This window comes from Tyto alba, unplaced genomic scaffold (assembly GCF_018691265.1).
Source record: "Tyto alba isolate M040663 unplaced genomic scaffold, T.alba_DEE_v4.0 Super-Scaffold_7, whole genome shotgun sequence".
NCBI classification, from domain to species: domain Eukaryota; kingdom Metazoa; phylum Chordata; class Aves; order Strigiformes; family Tytonidae; genus Tyto; species Tyto alba.
Window position 1 is genome coordinate 8,817,491 of NW_024881328.1, and position 22,606 is coordinate 8,840,096.

Consider the following 22,606-nt stretch of genomic DNA (forward strand, 5'->3'; position numbering starts at 1 on the left):
CTACACTGATATCCCTTTAGGAAGTGTTTGAGAATTGCAGATCTGATAGAAAATTGTAGGTGAATCAAACAATTGACACTTTGCTGGCCCAAGTGGGTTGGCTCTGTAAGTTGTCTACACATTTTCGTGCTCTTTTATGGTTCAAACACCATCATTATAAATTTTCTTGAATCAAACAACTGGGAAACATGAACTGGCACGGACAGGGGATTTTTGCTTGTTTGCAACTGAGTTAATAAAGGCTTATTGTAAACAGTTACATAGAAACTTTGTTTCTAATAAGAAAAGATTATATATACCTGGTGTAAAAAATACACACCTTTATGCTTGGTTAGACATCTTAATATAATGCAAGTCACCTTACAAAAAACGTGTAGCAAAGGCTTGGAATTATGATTAGCCATTATAATCTAAGCTGTTTCAGGGAAAAAAAATACATTATATTAGTTATTAATTCCACTGTTTCTCATTTTGGTATTGACAGAGGTTTTTTCCTCACACTGCTGAATACTAGGTCTTCATACAAATTATGTCTGTCTTAATATTGTTTACAAGTTTTTATTTGATCTTGAAAAATATTTCATTATGTTTAATGTAGAGAAATTAGACTTCTTTAATTACTGTCTATAGAAGCTATTAGAAGCTCAATTACATTTGCAAATTCATTTTTGGAAAGTGTTATCATTTTAACATCAATAAATTAAAAAACTCCATGATCTGACGCTGTGGGACTTTCAAGTTCACTAAGAGTATTCTCTCTACTACCCCTCCCCCATAAGGAAATAATGTTTAAAATGGAAAAATTAATTATGCTAGAGAACTGAAGATCAATACAAGCCTTTGAAATTGGGCAATCAATTGTGAATTTGAATTAATAGCAATTGTTTTATTAGGGAGACAGGATTATCACAATATGTATTGTTTGCCTTCATTCAACATTGAAAATATGATACAGAGATGACCTTTAAGAAGTTGCAGGAATGATGGCTACTGGGGATGTAGATGTTTCACCTGCATAAAGTATGCCTGTGCATATATTGCTGTCACAGATGGTATATAACCATTGTGTCAATAAGTGTGTCTCTGGGAAAGAGAGATCCACATAGTTGACTTCAGTTTATTAGTTTCTGAAAGACTACGAGTGGGATTATTTGATATTTAATTTTTTTTAAAAGGTGACTCTTATTTTGTGTCATTGTGTGTTTCACAGAATTAAAGAGCTGTTGGGCAGTAAGAGCTCCCTTTCACAGGGCTGGCCATACACCATAGCTGTTGAAAGCGATGGGCAGACAGTGCTGCTACACATCTAGCTCTCTGCTGAAAGGTTTTATGAATTATTTATTATTTTTTTTCTGTAAAATAAATGTTGTCACAACTCCAACTATATATACAGTACTGCTTGTGTAATAGCCTGCCTAATTCAGATTAATTGTAGGCTTGCAATGATAAAGGAGCTTCAGCATAGCAGTTATTCTGTCGTACAGATGCAATTAAAACCATATCAGTGCAGTATAAATAATTCTAAATTAGGTTGCTGTCCTGCCACATGGTGGCAATTTTGAGCTAGTGCACAATGAAAGCTAGCATCTTATTTTGTTCAGAAGGAGTAACTACGCCAAGAAAGTGTTTCTAATTTACTTGAATTGTCTACAGCAGTGTTATCACCTAAGAATATAAAATGTATAAACTACTGTCACTAAAATATCAATAATAATAATAAACCTTTCCTATCTTGCTGTTCATCCTAGGTCCAAGCAAAGCTTGAAGTTTACATCTGGTAGTCATGGGACACATGTGCTAGTCTGACATGAGACCAGAGAGAGAGGTGTATTAGCATATTAAAATTTCATAGTGGAAAATAAATTATTTGCTTGAAATTATTTACTTTAACTGTTTTCAAGGCAGTTTTATAAAATGCTAATACAAATAGTTTAGTGTCAATTAGATTTTTGTGGTTTATTTGGGCAGCCTGTCATTTTGGGAGCAGAATCCTGTTCTAAAGAATCATCATTTTTTCTTACTGGAATGAAGAAGCTAGAAGATACCAGCCTAAAATTAGGATACTGCTTTTTATACTGCTTGTAGTTTGCTGTTGCAGAGCTTTAGCAGGAATAAGTTTAGGAAAAATGATTACTTTATAAAATAATTGGGGAAGGAAGTAGAGACCTAATGTAAATCAAAGAATTTTCTTCTTTAGCCTCTGTAGTACAAATGTGTATCAAGTGAAAGGGTAATTCATTTTGATTACAAAGCAGCCACACAACTTAACCCTTAACGTCCTTATTTTAAAAAGATGTGGAAATAAAGCTACCTCTCCCTCCATGAACCCTCCAAGTGCTTAAGTTTATACTTTGATGCTTCCCTGTGCTTTAAATACACCTATAACTTCATCCTGGGAAAGCTTTGAGTGTTTAAGGGTATTTGTCAGTATTCCCAATATAGCTGGAAACAGTAACAAGGGACAAAGGCATGTTAACTACCACTGTTGGAAAGCTCTGGTTTCAATAGCTGGCTAATTTAATAAAGTCTTGTTCAGTAAAACGATTCAGCTGTAAGCATCCTGTAAAAATTGTAATAAGAAATAAGCAATGCACTTCTTTTTTTCCCCACTCTTTGGGGTAGTTTTTTTTTATGCTGTCAAAGTCCACTACAAGGAATGCTGCAATGTGCTGCAAAGTTGTTTGTCAGTGCCTCGGTTTATTTTTGCAGAGAAGTATTGATTACAGAATGAGAAACATTTGGTTTAACAGGGATCGATGAGGAGCAAACAAAGGACACTCTGAAGTTTGACTCATTTTAATTTGAACGAAAATACAGTACCTAGTGCAATTTATGGTGAAATAAAAAATTATATATGCTGTCTGTTCTTGTAATCACATTTCTTTCTTATCATCTGTGAGTCAAGTAAGTTTAGAGTGAAGTAAGTTTAGACAGACGGTGGATTGTCATCTCCTGTGTGCTGGGTTTGGGATCAAGTTGCACAAGGGGAGTCTGGAGGGAGGACTCCTGCCTCACGTGGGAGACTCAGGCTTTGCAGGAGGATGACAAGCAGGTCCATCTGCCTCTGGAGGTGACCACACCAAAGAGATTTCACTCTTCTTCTGTGTAAAACAGATGAGGGTGAACCATCTTGGACTTCTTGACCTGTTTTGTTTTGTTTTTTTTTTTTTTTTTTGCAGGACCCACACAGAAGGTCTCACAAAATATCTATAACATAGAGAACACTTGTACTTCCCTTTAACCAACACTTCAGGTTGTGGGCAGCTGGGGCTTGGGAACACGCTGTGGCACTTGAACAAATACCATTTGATCATCATGCATTACACTGAAGGAATGAAATACTCATTGCATTGGAAAAAATGAGTTACTTTGTTAAAGTAACCAAGTGGGAGACCAAGCTGCAAATTCAAGTTTCTATTTCAATTAATATTTCATAATTAATTACTGAAAATGGAACTGTTTCACCATTCCTCTCTCATCCCTTATCCCGTGCTGTTCCGTGGCTCCTGCCTGCAAGAGTCTTTTAAAAAAGTGGCATACAAGAGTGATAAAATAGTGGGTTTGAGTACTTTGAATATGTATATTTATTCATAACAGTATTGAGCACTGACTTGCTATAAAAACTGATTTTGATGTGCTTCTAGTTGTTGCTATTTGTTTGTTTAATTCTGTTGTTGATTACTTTTGTGTTGTTGTTGTCTACTTTTGTGGCCAGTTGATTCAGTCTGGCTCATAGGATGTTGTGTTACAGACCAGGCTATGATTCTATGAAATTATGACTTTTATGCTGAGGTATCAGATGCATAGCATCAGAAAATGCATTAAAACATACATAAACACTCAGTTTAGGCTAGCAGTGAATGATTTAATGGTACTTCAAACTGTAAACAAAAAAAATTTTATTCTTTTTTTCCCCTCATTTAAATTCATTGAGAAGTATCTGTTTGAAATCAATAATAATTACAGAGAAATTGTGACCCTCTTTAGCAAATGCTTTAAAATGCTTGTTAAAAAATTAATGTGAAGGTTATTAGCCTGATTTTGAGCAACATTAAGCCTGTGTTAAATATTCTCATTTGGGCTTTTTTTGACAAAATAGTGCTCCCATGTTAGAATAATCAGTAGTACCATAGTAAAACCCTTCTTACGATGCACTGGGGAAACAAAGAACAAATTCAAGAATACAGAAGAATCTTATTTCTATTTAAATAATAGCCCTTTTCACTACTTATAAGTTAATCTTAAAGATGAGATTACATTTTTGCCCCTTTTAAGACATTTTTGATATTTGAACTAATCTGTCCAGCTATATCTAGCTGTTCTTAAGAGTTGCTTTTCCTAAGACCCAAACATCAGCTAAACAGAAGGAGGGACCAGTTCCCATGTAGACGCAGGGCTGGCTTCCATATGAATAGCAACACCCTGTATAGAATGCATGGCGTGTGTATACTGAATCCCTTTAATTTTGCACTTGCAATTATCTGTACTTTTAAATCTTGATGCACAGCTACAGTTTTGTTTAACATATAGATAACATTATTGGTCAAAGGATTAGTATTATTTTAGTCTGAAAGATAAATTAAACAGTTAAAAATAAAATACACTGGTGTGGTGGGTTGACCTTGCCTGGCTGCCAGGTGCCTACCCAGCTGCTCTTTCACTCCCCCTCCTCAACAGGTGAGTCAAGATAAAGCAAACTCAGTTTGGGAATGTTTACCTTAATTTTTCAATTAAAATAGATTTGGATAGTGTAAAACAAGGACAAATTTAGAACAACACTTTACGAAGTGCAGTTTGGGGAGTTTGATTCCCCAGCTTCCCCCCCTGAGAAGCACAGGGGGATGGGGATGTGGGTTGGGGTCTGTCCATGACAGTCCCTCTCTGCTGGACCTTCCTCCTCACAAGTTTCCTCGGTTTCTCACACTTTTTTCCTCACTCCTCACCACCTCTGTGGTGTTTTGCCCTTTCTGAAATACAGGCTCAGCTGTGCCCTGTGGTGGGGCGGTGGCAGAGCTGGCTGGAACCGGCCAGAACCGGCCGGAACCGGCCGCGTCCAGCACGGGGCAGCCCCGGCTTCTCCTCACAGGAGCCCCCACAGCCCTCCACTGCCAGCACCTGGCCACAGACACACAGTGCATCTGATCCGCTGACATTAACAAAAAGTAAGATTATTGTTGTGGCACATTGAGGAGGGGCAGGGGAAAATGTTTTTAAGCAGAGGAAGAATGAGCTGTCAGCTAAGCAGTTTTAACACGGAGGGCACATCAGCACTGAGGAGGGGAGGAAAGCAGGTCCAGCAAAAAGGGTGGGATAAAACTAGAGGTTTTTTGTGATGGGTTTGTGTGGCAGGGTTTTTGGTAGCAGGGGAGGGTGCTACAGTGGTGGCCCCTCTGAGAAGTTTCTCAAATGTCCCCTGGCTCCATGTCAGACCGGCCTCTGGCCATGGCCGAGCCAGTTAGTGACAGTGGCTGCACCTCTGTGATAATGTATTTAAGAAGGGGAACCTGGGGGGAGGAGTTGGAGTTGTGAGGGGGAGTTGTTTCAAGGAGGACATCTATGTGAACACTGAGGTCAGTGAAAGAGAGGAGGAGGAAGGCGGGGAGGTGTGCTGGAGCAGAGACACACCCCCCCCCTGTATTTTGGGGTGAGACAGCAGGACTGCCACCCCACCACCCATGGAGATCACCGGTGGACCAGATGCCAACTTGTAGTGAAGGACCCCACACCAGAGCAGGTGGCTGTGCCTGAAGAAGGCCAGGACTCTGAGGGAAGAAGAAGCCTCCACTGCTGTACTTCGGTGCTGGGAGGGTTGTGACATGCTGGGGTGACCCACACTGGAGCAGCTTGTGACTGGCTGCAGCCCACAGGATGAACTCATGCCAGAGAAAATTCATGGAGGGCTGTGTCCTGTGAGAGGGGAATCACCCTGGAGCAGGGGAGAATGTGAGGAGTCCTCCCCTGAGGAGGAAGGAGTGGCAGACTGACTGTAACCCCATTCCCTGTCCCCTGTGCTGCTGTGGGGGGAGAAGGTAGAGAGATTGGGAACAAAACTGAGCCAGGAAGAGGGAGGGGTGGGGGAAGATGTTTTTCAGATATGGTAATGCTTCTCACTGTCCCACTCTGTCTGTTAAGTGTTGTCGTTGGTGTTTGAATTGTGATGATTTTTTTTTCATGCCCTAATGAGTCTGTGTTTTGCCAGTGACCCTAATGGGTGAGTCATCCCTCCCTGTCCTTATCTTGATTCCTAAGCCTTTTGCTTCATTTTTTCCTTCCCATTTTTGAGGGGAATGGGGTGAGTAAATGGCTGCCTGGTGCTCAGTTGCCCTCTGGGCTTAAACCAAGACAGTTTTGGAGTAAGAAATCTGCTTGAGTTAGTCAAATGCTTGACCCTCGTGGAGAGAAATCTCTGAGTACTTCTTTGAGAGGTACTGTCATGGAGTTGGTCCTGTCATTCAAATGAGACATCTGCTGATTTTATCTGCAGTGACAGGTAAAGGAGTTAAACTGCAAGTCCCTGACTTGGAAGGCTTGAGTGTTGTCCACATGTCTAAATTTAAAGTTGATGGCAAAATAGCCCAGAAAGCAAAAAAAGCTAAGAAGGCAGCCTTGCCAGAAAAACCTTAGGATGCTACCTGTTCACTCGGCATGCTAGGTGTCAGACTCTGGCCAGAAATGAAGGGCCCATTGTGTGGCTCCTGGCCTGCACTTCCATCTGCCTCCCCTGGCTGCCACCTGCCACATTTGCTTTCATGTTTTGTCACGTCTGTGTTTTCTGCTGGCTGTCGCAGCATCAGGCATCACTCGAGAGAGGAGACGTTTGCAGTTTGGTAGAACATGAAAGAACCAGGCGCTGATGTTTGCAACACATCCCAAGGGAATTAAAGGAGCAGTAAAATGGTTGAGCACCTCTTAGGAGACACTCATTGCATGGCTGTACTGGGACAGTCCTTAGACCAAGAACATGGCCATTAACCAGTAACTCTGAAAATAAGTGTTGTCTCTTGGTCTCTTCATGGAGTGCTGAGGAGCAATTTGACTTTTTCTGTCAAATACATGCGCTATTTTCAGTCTAGCCATAAATAGTTTTCATGCATTTTGTTTTGATCATGAGTATCTCAAATTGGATTCCTTCCTTAACTTTGAGAAGACAAGTTAATGTGTGGTACATGTCCCTGACTGGATGAGGAATGAAACATTTTGACATGAACATTTCTACAGCTACACAAAAAGGAACTCAAAGTGCAAACGCTGGCTCACGAGCATAATGAGGAGCTAGTGAAACTTGATTGCTGAAATGTTCATGAAAAAATAATTGCAAACATTATTTGTTCGAGTGTTAAAATATTCCAGTACTTGCACAAAAGTATTGGTGGAGTTTGCTAACCCTGTCTTTCACTCTAGTTTGTTCACATAAAATTTTTGCATATTTGGAAAGTTACCAGAAATTTGACAGGGTGATGTGATGAAAGTCAGGCTATCTGGAGAGGCTGAAAAAGGGAAGCAAGAGTGAAGTAAGGGTTATACTTCTAAAAGAAGGTTATATCTGTGCTGCAGAAGGCAAGGAGAGGAAGCAGTGAAAAATAGTTTGAGCAGAGCTCATGGAGAGAAGAAACTGCAATTAAAGAGGAATTGGCAAGTGGAAACACATAAAACTCCATTGGAAGATGGCAGTGATTTTCCTGGTGTTAAAACATACTGATGCATTTCACATGATATTTTCTTTTTTAATTTAACCTTTTCTTCACATGGCATGCTAATTGTATCACTTTCCAGTAAGCTTATATTCACTATAAAATCTTGAACCATCTCTGTCTAGTTCATTTCCTTTCACACACCTTTGTTTTGCACAGGAATGAAATGGGGTTAGCACAAAGGAGCTTATAAAGGGGGTTATGACAACAGAAAATTGCTGGAGAATTCAGTGATATGTTATGTGCTTCCAGGAGACAAAAAAAAAAAAAATCTCTGTTTAATCCTTAGCCTTTCTGTATGTTAGGCTCACTTCTCTCTTCTGACACTTCATTATGGCTTTTCTGGGTTTGAATAAAAATGTAATTCTCTTTTCTAGTAGATAAGATCACTACTGCTGGGAGCTACTTTCTATGTGTAGTATACATGAGTGTTTTGTGTCCTGGAGACTGAAAACTTTCCAAGTGGGGGCAGTCTCTTACTCCTTCCCCCCTCCCTCTACAGTATTAATGTTTGTGATCTGGCTGAGAGCAGATCTGCTTTCTCCCTGCAAGAAATGGCAGAAGTGTCTCAAGGTTGCCAATAAATTCTCGTGAAGAAGCACAAAAATGAAGGCTGATGGTGTTACTGCTATTCAGCTATCCTGTGGGCAGTCTTCTCCCCATTCATATTGGAAATTTTTGGTAGCTGGGAATAGAACCCAGAATTTCAGGGTCATAGGTTAGTGCTTTTGTTTCTGGTCTTGTAGTCGCGTAACTGCTTCATTGTTCGTCCTCTACCATGAAATGAGCATGAGTTTTGTACAGCAACAGTATGTGCAATACTGTGTTGTAATGCTTGCCCATGAGGTAGCTGAATTGGAACTGGACATTGAACTCATTCTAGAAGTTCGTAATGTTTAGACATTTAATTCCTGTAAAATTATTGTTCTTCTAATGTGAATTTGTTGTTGGTTTATGGGTATTTTTCTTAAGGTAATTCCTATGTCCTTTCTTCTTCTTATAAAAAAAAAAAATCCCAAACCAAACCAGAAAACGTGGATGTGCTGATCTTTTTGTTTAGGATGATAATACAGAGTTCCCCACATGAGTAGGAGTAAATGGTAGCAACAGCATTCTCTGACCTATCAGCAAGAGGTAAATGAAACTTAAAAATAGCTTATACAGCTCCTTGACCTGTAGGGGAAAGTTGGGATTTGAGAATCTCTGCTCTATATTCAATGTTGTACTAGAAAATGTGGGTTTGTAATTAGTAGCAGCACAGCCACGCATGTAGATATGGCACACTCATTCTGCAGGACACTCAGTGGAGCTCTGTGCAACCTGCAAAACATACTGGTATCAAGATGGAGAACAGGATACTCCTCTGCTTTGTGAACTGTCACGTTCTGTCTCTTCCCCCCATGGAGATCTGGCTTTGTGCATGTCGTGGTTTAGGCTCCACGTCCCTTCTTAAATACGTTATCGCAGAGGTGCAGCCGATTGGCTCAATTTCCCAAACAGAAGTGGAGCTGACGTGGAGCTGGGGGAGCTTCGAGAAGCTTCTCACAGGGGGCCGCCCCGATAGCCCCCTCCCCTGCCACCAAAAATCTCCACCACTCACTCAACCCAGGGCAGTGCATAATGTGGAAAGAAGGTTTATGTGAGGACCGGGCAATGGTCAGCGTAGCAGAGAGAGGTAGTTGCTGTGTCAGAATAAGATCATTGTGGCAGTATTGACACTGAATGACTGTTAATGGCATGGCTGAATCTCTGGTCTTCAGGCCATTATCATAGTTAAGCTGTTAATGCATCAGATAGCTCAGACACAGCCTGTTGCTTTGAATCAACTTGGGCCTGCAGGGTTTCATAGCAGTACCTGATTTTCCTCCAAGGTGGCTCATCAGTTACTGCAGGGACAGTTACATTTTTGGTTTTAAGCCAAATTTCTGCAGACACCAGTATCTTCTGAAAGCTTGTCTTAAGCCTTGGGTGGTAACTGTATTTTTCTTTTATGTCATTTTCTTTGCTACTCTTTGACTATCTGGAAGCTCTATATGTCTCATTAGCAGCAGTGAAATGCTTCTATAAGAGAAAATGCTAACAGTATTCAGCAAGGGCCTCTGGAACAGTATAATTTTGAAGCTAGCATTGACAGGATCTAAGAGATATATTTGCTGTTTTGAATATTCTTCGTGTATCATTGTCCCAAGTTATCCTTCGTGAACCATACTCCTTGTACAGCTGCTGTGTATCTTCTGTCTGGTGCTGAGCATTCTCCGCTCTTCTTAGTTTGGCAGAAAAATAGGATTCCTCAGCACCTGGCAGAACAGGGTTATGTAACAGTAAGGACAGTAATTAGGTAATTTAGTAAGAACAGTGTATTTATTTTACAGTAATTTTTCTTGTTTTGCATTTTTCTATTTTCCAGATATTACACATAACCAACTAGACAGTAGCCCTCTGTTCTCTGAATAATTCCCCCCGTTTTTTTACAAGCATATAGATATTTCATTTAATCCTCTGCAGCCTCCCTTTGTGGCATCTGCTTATTTATCACTGTCTTTAAGCTCCCTTTTCCACTTGGTAATGTTCGTATTTTTGGTCCCTTGGTTACTCCTATTGTAAATTATTATCCAGTAAGATTTATAGCTGTGAGACTTGTACAAATAATCTGTCTCACCCATTTAATGGCTTAACACTAAGCTACCTTTGTTATTTTCTAATGAAACTGTATATATAATTTCTAGATAAATTTTTGCAGGTATGTCATGAAAATTTAGGTCAGCAGTGGAAGTACGTCAGACTGTCTGACAGGCTACAAATCGCACTGCACCATGGGCACAGAGATTTTTCAAAGCATGTAGGTGGTGAACTCACTGTAGCTTTACAATGACTTAGCCTTTTCTTACACAACTGACATTGGAACCCCTTTGCTGAGGGAATATAATGTAATACCACGTAAATTGTTTGGGTTTTTAAATTTGTTTATTATCTCATTTAAATGCACAAGGAAAAATTTAATTTAATTTCATTTCTGTTTAACAGGGTCACATGGAAAACACTGTATATACTTTTTCTTAATTCCAATAGCATTTTTTAGAACTTTTCAGTTCATTCCCCTGCTCCTCCTAAATTGTGTTTATCTACATGTAAAACCGGGTTTTGCAAACATTAGGTAACCTTTTATATGATGTTCTTTCTTCTTAAAAAAATAAAAATTATATATATATATATATATAAATAATAATAATTAGGCCATGACATATGTAGATTTGTTCAGGTAGTGCTGTATATTTTGGGTTGGGTTTTTTGGTCCTTTGTTTTAAGAATTACCAACAGCTGTATGCTATTTGCCTTTGCTAACTATTATTAAAATTAATGACATTTTTATTGCTCTCATATTTACTTGATTGGTACTCAGTTTTTAGAAGCATATTCTTTGTCATAGTATTTCAGTAAACAGATTCAAATCGACTCTGTCCCACTGATAGGGATCCTACTCTCAGCCAAAACAAGAAAACCACTGGCTACAGAATCATGTCCTTCTCTGTTCATGAGATTGAAACATTAAGGGATGGGTGAGAAGTTGTCCTCTTGACTTTTTTCATTCTTCCCACGTCTGCATACAAGCAAGATAGATCACAGGTCTCAAATATAATTTTTTACAGTTATTTGGAGTGGAGGTGAAGAAAAGGAGCTTTGAAGGAGAGGGTGGGTGTTTGTTTTTGAATTTACTGACTTCAGTGAATCTGAGCTGAATAAGACTAGCTCAACATGATGGGGATAATCTGAAGGGTTTTCCATCTCTAGTTTGTAATGCTGTGTAACTTTGCTATACAAAAAATGATGGCACTGGATAGTTAGGGTAATTATTTTGATTGTTTGATGATTTTTCTCAAATTAAATCTTAAATTTTTGCTAAAAATAAGTTTTGTATGTATAATTAATAAATAACTTTTAATGGTCTTTCAGCGTGAGAAGCTGATACATGAGTTGGAGGAAGAAAGACATTTAAGACTTGAGAGTGAAAAAAGATTACGGGAAGTGACACTGGAGTCAGAGCGTAGCAGAGCTCAGATGCGTGGGCTGCAAGAACAGTTTTCCAGGTATGTTGCATAAGTAAACGGCATTCAAAATACAGGAAGAACATACTTTGGTGCAGAAAAGTTGATCAAACCCGTTGACAGAATGAAGGGATGGAATCTAAGGCAACGGCTGCTCTCCTTCTGAAATTCTCTGAACATAAAGGGCTTTTGTCTAAATGATTGTTAGCATCCTGTAAAACATAAAAGGCTTATGCCATCGTTCTATGGAATGGTGAAAATTTTCATTTCTAGAGATTTGCATTTGTTAGACTTCCCAATCATTTTCTAAGTACAGGTCTTCACAAAAAGTGTCATTGATAAGTTAATACTTGGTTGCTTGTTTCTGTTAATCAACAAGAACATGTTTGATAAATCTGAATAAAGGAAAAAAAAAGTGATGCTTTTTACTAGCTGGGTAATCATCCTGCTTGGACATGCTTCAAGTCTCTTCCTGCATTGACCGGACCACAGCTTTGTGCTAGAGCAGAGCTCCACTTGCAAGGGAACCATCTTAGAACTGAGATTTAAGACAAACTATTAATTTATATGACGACAGTAAGGATTTGAGTTATTTGTTGTTTTCATGATGGATGATGAGATTTTGTGCGTCAAAGAGAATTTTTTATTGTTTTTGTCACATGAACAGAAACAAAACAATCAAAACCAAAAGAGACAGTGGAATTTTATGTTGTATGTTTGCTATCAAGACTGAATATTAACTCATTCCCTCAGGCCCCTGAATCGTTGAAAAGTTCAAGTTCAGTTTAATATGGTGAAAACAATATGTGGGGTGGATTTTTTCCTTGGTTATTTTTGTTGAGGTTTTTAGGGTTTTCTGTGTTGGACATTTTTTGTGGGTATGTTTCCTCCGTGTCTGCCATGCTGCTCCTCTGATCTGAAATTGGGTTTCTAGGCAACACTGCAAAAGCCATTAATAGCAATAATAAAATTTGTTCTGATCTGTTTCTTTGTTTTTGGAAAATTTCCATTAATGCTCTTCAGAATTCAAAAAACTATCGAAGTGTTCAGGTAAGTGTGAAATTCTTTTGCTAAAAATGCTAAGGAGATTTCTGTCTCAGTTTTCTGTTGTTCTCGTTCTACGATCTTTGGTTTCAATTTTTACTTATTCTGATGACTTATTTTGATTACTCCCTGAGTAATATACACAAAATATATCAACCCTATGAGTATTCTCGGTTAGAATATTTCGCTCTATTACATATATATGAATTTGTTTGTGGAAGAATTTCCTGAGGTCCTGATTTTAGAACAGTATTATTGTTATGATAACTAGATGCCTTTGAAATAAACTTTGAAGATGATGGAGCAATGATTAAGAAAAGAAGTGAGGGGAAGCCAGTCTCCAGAGTAACGTTCCCAGTAACTTGGTAAAATTTTAACTGTTGCATATTCAGATCTTTTCAGGATAACCCTTCATTATTCCTATGAAACTGCAGTAATCTGATTCACTTCTACAGTGCTTCTGAAAAGAATAACTGTTTTATTAGTTAGGATCCCTGAAGTCCACTAGCTTCAAATTAATCCATTCTTGTTCTTCCATTACTATTTGTGGTCTACCTTTCTCTGATCTATCAAGAAGCAGAGATGCAAGTTCTTTGGATTAAAGTTGTTTGTCTCTTTATTTTTGCATCTCTGATTTAGATAAAGGTGAATGCTATCTAAATCAGTATTATGTTCTTTTTAAGGCTGTCTGCATGCTAGCTGTACTGTTTGAAGGGAAACTTAAATATCACTTTTCATTAATGGCACCTTGGTTGGCCTCGTTATTACCAATGATGAAAACTGCCGTTGGCTTCATCGGGCTATAATTTTATTTTAGTATAGACCAGATGCTAGGAAGAGAATGCACCACTTAAATACTTCATTTGCTTTTAAAACATTATGTTTGTTATGATGAATATTAGATGTTATTTTTTCTTACATTTAGTAGAATATTAAGATACTTGCTTACACAAACAGACTTTCTTTCTAAATGAGTGTAGTTTTTCTTACCCTGCTTGAGCAAATAATGAAACTGGCAACTGGATAATCTTGTGCTGCTTAGAGATTCTGTCTTGTTTGAGGGCTTTGAGGCTTCTTCCTCAATTTGAGAACAAATGATTTAAACAAGACAGGTGGTGATGGGAGGAGATGTTAAAATCAAGCAAATTGAAAGTACTTTGGAAGAACATAGCTAGAGAATAATACTTTGGGGCCAAACATTCTGGCTTTTAGATGCAGATAGATTGAATTAAGAACATGTATTATAGCATAATTCATTTAAATCTGTGTAATTCCTGAAATGAGTGGATTTACATAGACATCCCTACTTATACATGCAGTGCAGTACCCTAAACTGTGATTTGGAGGATGTTTCTTTGCATCTCAACGTATTTTCTCTGCGTCTTTGAAAGAATGAAACATGATAGTTAATGGAAAGCTGTACGTTGACCTTTGTAATCAGGGGAGGAAAGCAGCCTATTCCTATCTGAAATTGTGTGAAAACTTTAATCTGTCATATAAGCATATAAGCATATAGTTTGAGATTGAGGAGTTCAGAAGGCAAGGGTTTTTCTTATTGATTGACGTTTCTGTTCTGACCAAGTAAGCAATATTCCAGGCTAGGGGTCTGAAATAAATCGAAGTTCTCTTTCTTAACATCTGTATAAATCTGCCAGAGCCGTAAAGTGACACGGTGGTTAGTTTGATAAATATGTGACAGTTGCTGTAGAAGGAGAAAGGACTTTTAAAACCAAATTTCTTTTCCAGAATTGTACTGTGGTATATCCATGTAGTTTTAAATTTGTTTCCTAATTTTACTGGAGGTGAATATACTTAAGGTGTGGAAAGATCCTGGAGGAAAACCATTTAATGCTAGAGCTAGAATTTTACACTGTAGTTGGATGCAGTTATTTTTGTATTGCCTTAGTATAATCTCACCTTGAGGTGAAATCCTTGATGTTTGCTTTCTCAAAACCACTGAGATCTGTTGCTTTGCTGCAGCTGTTCTGTTAAATTCTGTCAGGCCCTTTTTGGTATGACAACGTATGGATGAATGTTGATCAAATGCACAAAGACTAACCCTATAAATACCTATCAGCCCAATTTCTTCCAAGGCAGTGTCATGCAGTCTGACCTTCCTATTTTGATTGTTGGCAACTATCATGTGTATACTGGCGGGTCACCACTTAGGTTAATATTATGCCTGCTGCCTCTTTATCCAGCTCGTTAAGAAATTCGGTTAACTCTTTTTTGTTTGTTTTCTATTTGTTCATTTTGTGGAGGTTTTCTTGATTGCTCACAGTTTAACATTAGTTTCTCCTTGAACTTCTTATAACTTGGACATTAGAGAAGAAAATACACTGTATCTCATGTATCTCCTTGTTCTTGGGTTCAGCTGTGCTTTTCCTACTTTCAGCATCTTCCTATGACAGTAGGAACACAAATACAACAACCCAGGCCAAAGCAGTAGGTGTGATTTATAATACCACTCTAAAAAGCACACTAATGCACACAATATAAATTGATTACATTTCTCTGCTGTACATCAGTGAGTGACAGAAATTGTTGAGTGTATACAGTACCTGTGACTCCAAACTGGGATTAAATGTTAAAGCAGTAAAAGAGGTAGCTTTACTTAAGTTATTTTGATTACTATTTTGGTCTAAATGAAACAAATTCCATAAACACACTATTGTAAAGTATATCTAAACAGTAATTGAAGAGGCTAGTATCAAATCTTAAAATCCCCTTTGGGTAAATTTCAAAAATTCTTTCAGTTAAGATGATGTTATTTATAGGTATCAATGTCTGTGACTTGAAAATTGCCTCAGGCTTTTAAGAATGGATGTTATTGGAAAAGTAGGAAATGTTCCTTGTTTGATCTGCCAGGGTCCTGTGAATGGGATGCCTGCAATTCTCATTAGATTGTGTTTCAGCGTTCCCCTCACATTAATATTGACTGTAGGGTTAAGCCTGTCACTTCTGACAAGGGGAAAAATGACTACTGCAAATCTGATAACACTTTGCATAAAAGGACAGTATGGCTGTTGGTTTAAGCACATCCTTCGTGGTTTTCTCCTACTATTGTTAATTGCCCTTGCTCCATTCTGGCTTGTCAGCAGTTGAGTGGAAATGATACCTATTTTCCTAGCAGCTGTGATAAAGAGATTTTTTGCATTCCATCAGCATATTGATATTGCATCATCACATTATCATTTCTAATGCTATCCCACCTGCTTGATCTGGAGGTCACCGCCTGCTTGCACTTCAGTGGCTGTACTGCCATGACTACATGAGAGTCAGAGACTGTGCCTGAAAGTATAAACCAGTAAGATGCCTTGGTAGCCCCTGTGGTCAATCAGTTTGTCTAATGCCCATTGAATGCCAATTTAAAACATTAATAACATTTTAATCTAGTTTCTAAGGAGATTAAAATGCTCTCCTGGCAGCCACTGATGGTATTCATTGGATTTTGTCATAGCAGGGATGAGTAAAATACTGTGTGGGAATCACTCCATGTCTCAGAATAAGGTTACAGAAGGAGCTGTCTACAGTTTTCCTCTCCTCTTTTGTGTGGTTCAACAGTAATCTCTTATCCTCCCTGAGTGGCCTGTATGTAGGATTATCAGGGGAGGATATTGTCACAAAGATAGAGTTTACATCTATGACCTTGTCACCCTGCCCTATGTTTTTAGATACCACCAGATTTTATTATATGTGGCTGTGTGAAATGTTACAAAGAAAACTAGTGAATAAATATAAAACACAACTTGCTGACCTGAAAGTACTCCATGTCTGGTGTGTATGTCACTTGTACACATGCTGCCTCCTTTGATGCTCACTACAAGATGTCTATCTTCAAACACGTGGTGGGTTGGCTTTGCCTGGCTGCCAGATGCCCACCCAGCCACTCTCGCTCCCCCTCCTCAACAGGACCAGGGGAGAAAATACGAAAAAAAGAAGCCTCATGGGTCAAGATAAGGACAGGGAAATCACTCACCAGTTACTATCAAGGGGAAAGCAGACCCAGGGAAGACTATTTTAATTTATTGCCGGTTAAAAATAGTATAGGATGGTGAGAAACAAAGAGAAAACTAATAACACCTACTCCCACCCCTCCCTTCTTCCCAAGCTTAACTTCACTCCTTCATTCCCAACTCCTCTGCCTCCTCCCCTGAGCAGCATGGTGGGTGGCAGGGTGGAGGGAGCTGCTGCGATCAGTTCAAAACACTTTGTCCCTGCTGCTCCTCCCTCCTCACACTTTTCCCCTGCTGCAGTGTGGGGTCCCTCCCGCCGGGGTCTGAGAGTGCTGGGGGCCTCTCCTGTGTATGGTGCAAGGGAGATGGGGCTGACGTCTGCTTCCCAGGCACCAGTTCTGGAGCTGCTGCTCTTGGTGTGCTGGGCAGACTCCTGTCACTGGAGGACTGCTTAGCTCTTGGTTGGACTTGCTGAACCTCAAGACGTGGTGTGAATACTGTTTTACTAGGGCTTTGACCTAAAGCTTAGGATATCAGTCTTGTCTTTTGATTAGAATTGACAGAGTAAAGGGTGGAGTTTCTTTTAAATTAACACTGATGGAGCGAGTATATTAGTATTTTTATTTATGTGCATGTACGACACAGGTAGATATTTCATGTCTAATCATTGCTCAGAAGTGTCAAGCACTATTTTAAGTAAGATCGAGGAGCTCTTGTGTGAATAGTTTTCATCTGGCAGAAAATAAAGGAATGGTTTTGCTAAAACCATGAAATTAAGCCCAAAGAGAAGTTTGCTCCAAGTTGTATATGGAGTTTGACCGCACTCAGTTCACAAGCTTTGAATTAAATATGCTGGTTTCCTGTTGTTTGACCAACGAGAAGCAAAAAATAATTTTTGATAGCAGGCTTAATTTTTTCCACTCTTCTGTGTACGAATACAGTGGCTTTGAAAGTACATGAGAAATATCTTACAAGAATGTGTTATCTCAGTTTTCTTCAAAAACTACACTTCTCATTCTCATGTTAGAAACCACCAGGTTGAAATATGTATTTTCATACAGAAGTTGAGAAAGAACAAAAGCAGTTAGGTCAAAGTGACTATAGAGAACTGAAGAACCAGTGTAAACTCAAAACAGAGAAGTCATGCAAGGACCAGAAGTTACAGTGAACTATATTGCATGACGTATATTGACTTATATAATGCTTTTAGAGAGCAGTGGATTGCTTTGCTTCAGGCATTATTAAAGATGCACCTAGAGGTACATGCAGTTCCCAGTCTTCTGTGGACTCTTCAGGCACTGAAGCTACATTAAGAGCCAGCCCTATCTCAGTACCCCGATGCACTAGTAAATCATGTGGTGGTGTTTCATGGCAGCTCTTAGTTGCTGAAAGCTTCTTTCAAGGGGTCCAGGGAAATAGGTAATTTTTATCTTCCACGGACAAAAACATGTCTATCTGTGTCTATCCTGGGTTTGGCTTGTATTTATTTATATGCTGACAGCATGCGTCATCATTGTATTTCTGGAAGGTTGCATCTATTGCCTTTTACTGATTTACCAGAGCATGAAACGATACTCTGCTTCCTCTGTTCTAGCTAGCACTACAATTTAATAGGATATAGTGGGGTTTTTTTCTTTTACATAATGTAATAAATTAGCATCAAAGTAGTACTAGGTTACAGTTTAATCCTTTGGTTTACCCTGTCTTTTAAAATATACAAGACAGAGCCTAACATAAAAACAATATATGAACATTTTCAGGACAATTTAACAGTAAGTTACCAGTGCCTATCTACAGGTCCATACACAGCATATAATCCTCCTTCATTACTGGGACCTTGCTATTTTTTATAATAGAAAGATGGTTTGAATATTCTCCGCACTCCCATACCGTGGTTCTGACCAAGCAGAACCTATCTATATTAGGCACTGTGTGGTATGCATCCATCACCCCTCTTGTTACATGGCTGTTTCATTTCCAAAGTGAGAGATCCCCACTAATGTTGAAGGAAGCTCCTGGAAGCATGTACCAAATAATATTGTGCTTGAGAGTAAAAGCAGGGATTCCTGTGCAGGTGCAGTGCTTGGGTTTACAGACCCTTTTATGTTGGATGACAGTGAAAACCTCGTTTTGGTGAGATTGCAGACTCACTTGCTACTGCTGTTTAAAGAGATTGAGGTTCATGTTTGGTGTTTATGTACTGTGAAATCCTGTACCTGTTGAAGTTCACAGATCTGTGCATTTTATTTTGCACAATAATAGGTATATTTTGCAGGTACTTCTAGCTATAGATAATTCTCCATTGTAAAACATATTTAGATTTATGAAAGATCAGTGCTGATATAGGAACTAAATTCTATTACTGACTAATGCTGCTGCCTAAGAGCTGTGCTGTCATTAATGGTAGGATGTTTCCAAGGTAGACAGGACCTGTGGTTGTCAGGACTTCTGTTTCTTATTCCTTGTTTGCTGTTCGTATAGATGTATTTTAAGAATTGCATTGGAACATACAAAGATAAAGTACTGATTGTTTCTTTCCCGTGGAACGTGCCATAGTGTGGTTTCTTTTGAACTTGGGAAATAAAGAAAGTGACATGCTATTCTGCAATTCCTTGATGCCATGTAAGGTAAAGAGACTATTGAAACCCAACACATTCCTTCACATGTTTAATAAAAAGATTCCTTTGCTAGACATGATCGATACCTTAATTCCAAGGACCATCAGAAAGATCGTCAGATCTGCCAGTAAAAGATCTGCAAAGATCAGCAGAAAGTAATTTGTTTTATTTTAGTTTATTTTTTCCCTTAAGTCAAGCTATTTGATATTATTTAGCTGTGGTCTAAAATAACATTTTTAAATATTTTCTTTTAACATTATGTTCTTAATTCTGAACCATTTTTTCAGGAAAGGTTCTACCCTGATTACATGGTAAGATCATCATAATTTTTTCTTCATAGCTTGCCATGATTACCCCCCTATGTGAAGGACTAAACTCCTTCATACTTAGGTCACATTTTATTTGGAGGTATGAGATATATATATTTATATACAACTAAGGGATTTTTAAAAAGATTATAAAAAGATGAAAAGTAATTTTAAACAGAAAATCATGTGGAAGGTAGGAGGATAGAAGGGCATATAATACATGAGAAAGCAGGAATGTTTAACAGCTGTTCTGTCTTAGTTGTCCCTAAAGGAAAATAATAGCATACATATACCAATAAAGATTGACAAGGATGATTTGAGATCATAAGATAGAATGTGAAAGGTAACCAGTTAAAGAATTAAGGTAAGTAGATTCAGCTAGGATTTCTTCATCATACTCACAAGCATCAACTGTAGTCAAATAACCATGGACAATTATATGTGTAGGCATCTGAAGAATGAGTGAAGTCCCAAAGGAGTGTTGCTTACTTATATATAAGTAAGAAATTGTGCACAGAAAATTAGACCGATTTGTTGTTAATACAATTTAGATATAGTTCCACAATAGTCTTCATGAAGAAGACTATGGTCCCAGCACTCAGTTCAGTTGCCTCTAATAAGAGGCTTCTGAGAAACTTTTCCAGGAAGATCTTTTTTTGTTAAACTTAATATAATCGGGGAAGAACTGCTGTGAGTAACAATGCTCTGCTTCATCTCTCTTGAACTGCTTTTAAAGTTAGAACATGGCTAGAATCAGGTGCTACATCCTTGGTGGGAGCTACAGGTGATCTGCTTTGGGAAAACTTTTTCATGATGAGAATAAATTGTGGTATTACCATGTCCTGCGATGTGAGGTTAATCCCTTACTTGATCCAGTAGGAACTCCTTCCCACCAAACATATTAGAAAAGTTTTACAATGTTTTGCAGAAAAGATAATAAGCAATATATTTAAAGGTGACAAGCTTCGGTCTAGATTGCAATCATAAAACTGTAACTCACTTTTGTATATGTGTTGCAAGTTCATTTGTGCTTTAAAAATATTAAAATGGAAGATCACCTTTGCTTATAAGACCACCAAATGTTGTCAGTTCTATGTGCTATTTCTCTCCTCATTGATAGACTTTACTGTTGTCATACTTAGAAGAAACATATAGCAATGTTTCCACATAATCTGAAAATTCTTGTTTCAAAAAGGAAGGTCTTCCATATAACTAAGTGCTTTTAAAAATATCAGTAATTCTTTCTGCCATGTTTCCTACCAAAACAAATAAGAGAGAGTTTTCTTTTTAATTTTTGTTGGGATAGAAGTCTTCAAAATTTAGTTTATTCATGTAAGTGCCAGATTCATCCTTCTGAACCTGAACGTGGAAAAATTCTCTAGTTCAGAGTGTATGTGTACCTTCGTCTTTTAAAAAGATTGTCTTGATTTCATAATGTCTGTATAATGAAAGAATATTAAAAAGGAAATGGAGGAAATACCTGTGAGAGAAGGACAAGGCAGTGATAAAGATCTGGAATCCTTACAGAAGAATATACTACAGAGAGTCACCTTTGAAACAGCATAGCCATTTACATTTTTGAACCCAGTAATTCATAGAGTTCAAAATTCAACGTGTAAATGGAATTATGTTCCAGTAAAATGATTAGAGAAGTTAAACTAGGTAAGGAGAACAGACAAGAAGTAATCTGACAACAGATGTTACCTTAGGGTCTGCCATGGATAACTGTGGTAAATTTAAAGACTTTTTTTAAAAGCATCAATCTCGTTTGAGCTACAGGATTGTCAACCAGAATTGTTTTCTGCACTAACACAATGACTCAGTCTCTCTTGACAGTATTCTCTTTCCCTGTAGTGTTCTACAATGGCACCTTTTATTAATTACACCTTCCTGGGAACGGAGAGGGTATAAAATGGAGATGACCAGAAAGTTCTGAAACCTCAATTGCATGTGCCTTTCACAACTGGTGGTTTTAGGTATGCTCATGCCAGGCAGACATGTGCTGTCCACACTTTGAGACTAATTTCTTCAAAGCAGGCAGTTCTCTTGGTGAGTCAAAAGGACACGCATTTTTAAAATCAGTATGTATAATGTTAGCTAAGACTGATCCTCTGATTCCATGATTAGATTTAAGTCACTACCCAAATAACATGGATTTATCCCATTTTAGTTTACTGATCCCATCATACTTGTGGTTCCTTTTGTCATATGATTGTAAACGTATACTCAAAAGCCTTATCTGTTACGCGATTTGCAGATTATAGACTGTTTCTCCTTACTAATGGATCAGAGAGAAACATGAGTTTATGATCACGATTTTTGTGGTTGTTTTTCTGTTAGATGCTTGAGGTGGCATGTATTAATAACGTTCCTATACTATAAACCCTGTGCTATAAACTGTAAACGTATCATTAATGGGCAGTGGTGGATAGTCAGATTAATGGTGGTAGGTACAGAGCAAATTAAACCATGAGGGAATACTATGATTAAAAAGCTGACATAAAACCAAATGATCTTGATAGTGATACTTCTCTTTTATGACCATGATTGGAATCTTCAAAGGATCATTGGTTGACTGAGTCTAAGTTTTACCTTTACAATTTTACAACAAACTAAAATAGGGAGCCTACACTCCCATTCTAATTGCAAGCAGATAAAATCTGATCCAGAGGAATGCTCAGCCTTTTTAAGACACTGGTGTGCCTTCTGCTCTCATTAAGGGCAGAAGGAAAGGAGTGCCTCATGTACCTTTGAGGAGTTTGGTGCCTTAAATAGTACAGATGTACAGATTTGTGGTACAGAGGATAAGAACGTGAGATCCTGAATGTTATCTCTCTGAGTAGAATAACAGGGGAATCCTTTGTCTTGTCTAGATTTCAAAGCAAGTTTTTGTGTTTCTCATACGTGTATGAGGCAGGGAGGAGAAAAGGGCTTTTGCAAAAGTAT

General features: G+C 38.2%; 1 protein-coding gene across 2 annotated transcripts in view; it reads left to right on the forward strand.

Annotated features, from left to right (window-relative positions):
• The window catches only part of NCKAP5 (NCK associated protein 5), a 250,857-nt gene that overhangs the window by 42,718 nt on the left and 185,533 nt on the right, over nucleotides 1-22,606 (forward strand). For both annotated transcript variants that reach the window (XM_042784066.1, XM_042784067.1), the window contains exon 3: nucleotides 11,643-11,776. In XM_042784066.1, the coding sequence (XP_042640000.1) occupies nucleotides 11,643-11,776 (134 nt within the window). The remainder of the gene's footprint in view (nucleotides 1-11,642; nucleotides 11,777-22,606) is intronic.